This window comes from Brugia malayi (assembly GCF_000002995.4).
Source record: "Brugia malayi strain FR3 genome assembly, contig: Bm_v4_Chr1_scaffold_001, whole genome shotgun sequence".
Taxonomy (NCBI): Eukaryota; Metazoa; Nematoda; class Chromadorea; order Rhabditida; family Onchocercidae; genus Brugia; species Brugia malayi.
This window is the reverse complement of record NW_025062475.1, coordinates 7,563,693-7,571,668: the sequence shown is the minus strand read 5'-3', so window position 1 is coordinate 7,571,668 and position 7,976 is coordinate 7,563,693. Positions and strand designations below refer to the sequence as shown.

The following is a 7,976-nucleotide window of genomic DNA, read 5'->3' as shown; positions in this document are numbered from 1 at the left end:
ACTAGACATCTGAATCAGTTAAAGCTCAAAATAACTCTCAGGAGGCTAAAATAATATAGAAATAATAGTTGCAACAAATTTTAATATAATTAATATCTTAAATATCACCAGCTAAAACACCCGTTTACATCCAATAACATGCAAACAATCTAACTACAATATAGAACATAAACATTTAAAAAATCACATCATTATATCAATTTATTTCTGCGTAAACGACTTTTAATCTCAACCTTCTAAATTCGTGAGGAAGTAAGAGGGTGCAAGGATTTTAAAGTATTTCAAAACTACTGAATCTTAAATTATAAAATATGATTGCAAAAATTTGCCATAATGATATGAAAAACTGTAAAATAATAACTATTCAAAGCAGCTCATACAAATGGTCATAAAAGAAAATAATACACACATACAAATCGATTGAAGGCAAGAAATAATGAATGAACAATATAATTTCTTTTGAGATCACATAGCAAGTCACATATATTTACTTGAGCTGTAAGCATAAAATTCGATAAAAGGAAGATTTATTTCTAGCAAATGTCCCATTTTTTTGATGTTAGTAAAAACATATATGGTATGATTCCTCCTTCGGACAATATGTCTCTATCTTTACTGATATATTTACAGTTTTCTTTTAATTTTCAAAACTAAATACTCTCTCTTCTTAAGCAATTTAAATGAATCGTATCTGCAATCCTATAAATGAGAAACAGTTGCGTACGTGTTATATAGGCAAACACCTTGCATTTGTGGCATATTATCGGTCTCTCACACTCCAAAATTGTGCTGCAATTTTTTGTCTTTGTAAATAACTGACAAGTATATTACACGAACATGCGAAATGCAAGTTATGCTCAGCAATCTTTCATCCGATCATAAATCAATACATGAATAATTAACTAAAAATATGATCGGAAGAAAGAACAGGAATTCCAAATTCAGTAATTTTATAAGCATTTTACATATATTGCAAATAATTATGCCACATCTATCAAAAAACAGATGATATCATCTTTCCTTTTAAACAGTAGGCAATTAAAATTAGTTATTGCCAAGTAATAAAGTATTAAATCTCCAATTTAAATCTTTAAAATCTATCAATTCCAATCGTAATTCCTAATTTACAGCAATGCAGTAAGCATCTCTTACTCTATACTAACTTCAGGCATTTCTTTCTTTAAACGTTAATATCAGTGTTAACGGTAATAAGAATAAATGGTAAGGGGTTTAGTTTTACAATCCCTTACTCTATACTACCAGCAAGACGACTGTGCAGTATGTTCGTCACAACACTGAAATCATTCTTTCATCCTTTTTCACAACATAGAAGCCATTCTTGTTTCCAAGCATTCCCCATATTACTGCTATATTCTCTATACATATATTAAATGGTATCGTTAGTAGCGCACCAACCATATACAAGCACAATCGACCTGGACTATGCCTGCAATTTTTCTTGAAATCCTCAAAAGAATTTACAATAATATTTTCGTTGATTCCCACAGGAACTAATAACCTATCCTTCCCAAAACAAATAAATCAAATGTACTTCAAAAAAAAAAAAAAAAAAAAGAAAAAAAGGTAGAAATATTGAGATTTTTTTTGAAGAAAATCCTACGGTTCTAAAAGCTTCTATACTTAAATTTTGATCATTTTTGAAGAAATCAACTCATTTCCAGATCGAACTACAATAAAAATGTTATTGGTTTTGCTTGCTTTTTATTATTTATTAGCAGACAAAAAAGACATATAAATATGGAATGGAAAATAAATTTTTAAGAACTCTGAACGAAATATAGCTTTGCTATTAGAAAATTTATAATAACAAAGTGGAAAGGTCTGATCATTTTGGTAAAGATTAAAGTATCTGAAATTTGAATTCATATGAAAGTGATGACGAACAAACCTGTATTTGTGAGAAAAGCTCTTGAGTACACCATAAATGTACATGTAGAGATTAACGGCCGCAACAAATGCAACCAAAAAATCAAATATAAAGCAAGGCGGAAGTGGAAATGCATGAAAGAGATACATTTGCATAGTGGTTACTGGCATCGATGCCCATGCATAGAAAGACAATCCTAATAATATCTGCAAACAATATATATTAACTTCATAGCTGTGAACAGAATCCCTTACCTTATATTTGCTGTTTTTCGTTTGATGCAATGTTCTAGAAGGCTTCCAGAAATGTTAAAAAATCAATGTGATAACCCTTCCCCCGATATCACTAAGATATGACTGAAAAAGTAGGACACTTGCCGAAAACGTAGAATACTTACTTTATTCCTCGTTGGGATTTGTTTAGCATGTACTGTCAAAAAGATACCTTGGAGCCATCGCTTTCGTTGTTGTAAAAAGTCCCAAAAAGTAAAAGGACTTTTTTCAAGCATTTCGCCTAATAACAATTGTGCATCAAGAAAATGATAAACCGAAATCAATAGCTAATTTATTTTGACAAAACCACTAACTAGTGTATCGACTGTTATATTACTCTAACAATTGCAAAATATAAAACGATGGAATTAAACTATTTCAAGAAAAAAAAAAAAAAAAAAAGAAAATACGCCGCATACCTTCAATAAAATCAAATGTATATCCATCTCTGAATGCAATCATACTAAAAAAACAATCTTCGGCTATTGAACCTTCACGGCCATGATCAAATGATACACTGCGTTCAGCTCCAACCTACATTTAATTTAGAAGACAGGGCATGGTACCAAACAACAAGAGTGATTTCCGTATTAGCAAAAATTACGGAAAAACAGATCCGTAATCCATCTGTGAAGTTTGGTATCTTCCAGATGAACTCAAACTTCTAACAGCTAAATGCTTACCTGGGTGACGACGAATGAACCTTTCCAACCGAAAAGTGGTTTATGGAAGAATCTGAACTGAAAGCGTAATTTGCCCATATCATCTGCTACGCTATAATAGAATTACTGATAAATTAAACAGAATCTCTACTAGCAAAAAATCAATTTTAGTTCAAGGATATGAGCAAAAAAGAAAGCTGAAAAAATGTGAAGCCGGAATATAACAATTTTTGAATAAAAAAAAGAATGAACCGGAAGGAATCTGATAAAGTTGTAATCCAATTAACTATATCACCATTTGCATAAGTAATTACTCCTTGACCAAACTGATGTTTTCCATCCTCACAGAAGTTTAATATGCCACAGATCTTAAAAACCCATTTAATAAGTCAAAGATACAATCATATTAATGTCATACGATTATGTCATTAGATTATTGAAAAGAACCCAAAGCATTCATTTCTTACTATATGATTAATTAATTAAACTACATTCAGTTAAAGGGAAAATTTCCCTCATCAATAAATAAAAAGCGACTATTATTTCTTCGAAAAGAATCAACCATAAACTAGGCCTAAAAAAAACAGTAAATGTAAAAATAATAAACAAAAAAACGAACAGAATTATTCGTTAATAAAGTTTCTTCATCAAGATGTACAATCCAGTTATCATCTTGAAGGATATTGACACCGTCTTCCAAACAGTACTGCAAGGCGCGTGACTTGAATTGAGCTCCACTTTTTGTTCTAAGGCAGACAAATCATAAAGTAACTAGCACAGCAAAACATTATCTTAATTGTTTAATTAACTCTAATCTGACAGGGCAAGCAATGACTCATCTGAGTCCATTCAAGGAAATTTTAAAAATATACCTATAAGCGCTTGGAACAATAACTTCCCGAAGACGGGGTTTGCCTGGCAAACAGATCGCCTTATCCGTCACCACTTCAAAAAAAAAATTCTCCATTCCGACTTCCCGACATTTCGTCATATTGTAATTTACATTTTGCTGAAAAATTTCCGAACATTAGAAGTTCCACAGGAACAGGTTTATTTTGTTTTAGTTTTGAACTTATTAAATTCTTATGAATAGCAGGACACTGTGATAAAACAAGTGTTAGCAGTCCATCGATATGACTCTTACATTGAACTGAATGCAACAAAATGCTCATTTGTGATAACACTGTTAGAAAATAAAGATATGAAATTATAGCTGTTTAAAGTATCAAAACAAAACATAATAAATAAATCAGCAAAGAATTTCCTCGAAATAAGAAATGATACCTTTACAAGTTCAGGGTAGTCACCGCGAGTTACGACTCGAAAACAAACCAGTGGAGCTAGCAACGGTGCAGCCTTCAATCTGACCTTTTCCCGGAAGCCATTGAATAGCACCAAACCAAGCATGTTAAATATGCACTGAGGTAAAACTAGTAGCGATGCAACACGTATGATATAAAGAATAAGTGTACCAAAATACCCGTACCTAAATATCCAACCATATATAATTTAGATGTGCATCGTAAAGCAATTAATTATCTAACAAAAAGCTATCCATTCAAAAATAGCCATATTTCTTCATAAAGTGGCCTGAAGGTAAGATCTTAAAAGTACGAATTAGACGAGAGAAACTGGAACGAAAAAAGATAAAACATTTATCTCACGATAAAAAATTTCATCTCATTCTAACAAAATTTATAACCTCAAAAATTTCCAGCACTCTTCCAGATTATCCACTAAAATCAAATGTTCACACTTGAATGATACAAAGATTCTGTAAGGCTGAAATGTTTAAAATACAAAGATAGTTAAAGTCTTCTCGCTTTACACCTTAACGTGAATGAAAATATTTCATAAAATATTAGAAATAAACCTGTCAATAAGCGATGCAGTTGAGATATATCTGCTTCGGGTTTGTGAAAAAAGAGGTATGGTACCACATATGACTTCGAACAGTACAAGCCAACAGAAGAAGGAAGCTACATGGATAACATGCTTCATTTCTGCGTTAATATTCATCGTTGTCTTGTAAAAACAACGTCCACCACCAATCCCTACCGGGACCGATCACACTGATCAGTACCGACTTTCTGGAATTCACTTCTTAAATATTACTTCTTAAATAACGAATCCTCACAGTACACAAAAGTGACATCCATCTTTTTACCTAAAAGGTAAAAAAATCGCAATAGTAGCTAAATTTGCATAATTCAACAGTTGAAATTTCTCAAAATAAGAACGGTAAGAGAGAACAGGTTAACCTTTTAAGCTTTCTTCTATTTATAAAACTAAGGAAGCATACAAAATCAATAGCTTTGTAATATCTATGATTGACAAAAGTATCGTAACCTTCGATGGTAACGATGTTACACAGTCTCCTACTGAAAAATAATATGGTATGTATACTCAATGAAAATATTTTTAAAAAGAAAAATAATTAAATGACAGGAAATTTCAAAAGCGGAATGAACAGAATCAAATTATGTTTCACTTTTTTTTTTTTTTTTTTTTTCAATCCTGAGTCACACTTTTAAATACATACTATGAGATAAAACATTTCACTGATTAGATGACCGAACAATAATGACAGGTGGAAAATGACTGAAATGTTATGTGGAATATAAGAATTGCCCATCTATTGCATCAAACTATCTTGATGAAGAGACTGAAGTAAAAGCCGTCAAGCATTATACTTTTTTTTATCTTATCATATTTTTAAATATTTAACAAACATTTCGGCTTGCTGAACATTCGAAGTCTATTATTCAGTGTGCTTTATGCTGATGTCATCAGGGGATGCAAATTAAGAATATGTATATAACTATAAAACAGTACGCCCAAGCCAAACTATTATCAGTTGTAGTACTGGTTTCGCCGATCGCACGATAAATTGATAAAATGAGGACAGAGTTGTCAAAAATGGAATGAGTGGGCGATAACGGATCGATGAACTATAGCTGTCCATTCTATTTACATTTCTTCCTTTGTTCAACCTTACCATTCCACTTCAATCAGTTTAATGATATATACTAACCTACTACGTGTCCGTGATCGGTATCATATCTTGTCCACTATGGTCCATCCGTCTGCTCCATTATTAACTTATCTGATGAGCCATAATATTTCGTAATGTTAAATTGTTATTATTTATTATTATACTATAGTAAACAGTGTAATATTCCATACCCGACCTCTTCATTAACAGATTAATTGAAAACCATTCAATTTAAAAAAAAGAACACACCAAAACCTTTGCTCTCTAAAAACACGGCTGCTAAGTGAAATTATTCTCCCAACAAACTGTATTTTATCATAAGAAAGCGTGATGGGCATCTCCTATCACTGGGTTCTTCAGGTGTGCTTTTATAGGCAGGAAAGAGTGTTCATCGTATTTTACTACAACAAAGCATCATTGGGCTCTTGTGGAGTTCATAGGACGCTTAAAATTCCCGTTATCAAATTGAATCACAAAAATTTACAGATGTTCTATAAAAGCGACTAAAAGAACATCAATCATATAATGGAAATTTTACCATTAAGATTTCCCCCCCTCATATCCACTACCGGTTTATGTATTTGTATGAGGAGTATACTTTGTGTCGTCATTGTGTGAAATTGAAAAAGCAGATTGACGAATTGAGAATTGATAAGAAAGATTGATGAATTGAGAAGAAAGATTGACGTTAGAGTAAGACATTGTTCAACCAATGTGTTCTACAGTTTCTGAAGCGATAATTTTCTTATGGTCTTTATGAGTCATTCTACTCATATGTTTTCAAAAGAACGCTTTAACATAAACTAAAATTTTTGATTCGTACAGTCATTGCAGTAAGTTCATCCCATCGTGCAGGAAATTTGCCTTATGTAAATTGAGACTTTCAAAATGACTCTCAACTTATTTAAGCGAGCAAAAAGATTTACGATTTATGGGCGTAACGTTTTAGTGATTTGAGCGATAGAAATGAGCTCAATATTTCGAAATTGAGAAAAACAAATGTTAGCAGTATAATTCTGTGTCTTGGAAAAATGTTATTCTCGTGACTACTTTCGGTATTGGAAATTTCACAAGTTATTACAATACACAGCTATATATTGCATTGCGTGTCTTAGTCGCATTTTAATTAGCCATCGGTTTTTATTTCAATCCATTTGAGTAAAACATTTTCTACTTATGATAGGGAAGAAATAGGATATAGTTGATGACATAAGTGCTATAAAAGATATGGAACTATCCAAAACCTTCACGTGCACGTGTCTTTATACGGATATCATCTCAGAAATTAATGTACTATCCAATATTCTATTCAAATATTCGCAGAATATATTAATAATGTAAATAAAACGTTTACAGGGCGGTGAAGAGGAGCACCAAGAAAACATTGTGAAGAAGAGCAATGCGAAGGATAAAAACCGGTCTCATTTTGCGTGCGTTGCGTGATAATGTGTCACACCACTGTTGTGATTCTCGCTGCTTAGATTTGATTAATTTAGTTTTTAGAACAACTGATTTAGAATGGAGCTTGATTTCCATTCATATTGCGTAATAACTAAGAGAAGTAAATAAAATGGTACTGTAAGCAATATTGTTCGGCAAACTTGCTTTGAATAGATTTTATCTATCCGAATGGATATGGCTCGAAATTAAGAACTTCAAAATTTATTCAATGTTGTGAAGCATGAAATTAGCCAACAACTGGATTTTATTCAGAAGTTAGTGTCATTCTAGTGAAAATATCTCTTTTCTGAGGCCAAAATTATTAAATATTTGGTATGATGCATTTCGAACTGGGGATTCTGCCTGATAACATTCATCCAGTGGGTGAGTAGTCAGTGAAATAGCAAAAATAACCTCTTAAAATAGTGTGGGAATTAAAAGAATCTAACCAAGTTAAAAATTAAAGGAAAGATTTCTATATTGAAAATAAAATCACTTCGGGAAAAAAGGGCAATGAAACCAAACTAAAAGAAATCGTCCAATAAAAAAGGGAAATGATTTGTTGGTTGCCAACGGCAATAATACAATTTGATCGTATCGCCTATTTCTTTAGGTTATTTGATAACAAACTGTTTCTGATTCTTTTCCAAATGCACTCCTAGCTGCCCCTTTACAACACTACAAGTAAAAAACGAATGTATCCATAATTATAAAATGTT

The 7,976-nt window shown here is 31.9% G+C and overlaps 1 protein-coding gene across 1 annotated transcript; it reads right to left on the bottom strand.

The window, feature by feature from the left end:
- Positions 1-1,287: 1,287 nt before the first annotated feature.
- Positions 1,288-4,841, bottom strand: Bma-bre-3 (Uncharacterized protein; the record flags this gene model as incomplete). The annotated part of the gene is made up of 10 exons (XM_001900296.2): positions 1,288-1,447; positions 1,910-2,094; positions 2,286-2,401; positions 2,580-2,694; positions 2,844-2,934; positions 3,075-3,190; positions 3,442-3,568; positions 3,695-3,831; positions 4,107-4,308; positions 4,696-4,841. 10 exons carry the CDS (start codon positions 4,839-4,841, stop codon positions 1,288-1,290), a joined length of 1,395 nt encoding a protein of 464 aa, XP_001900331.2.
- Positions 4,842-7,976: the final 3,135 nt, after the last annotated feature.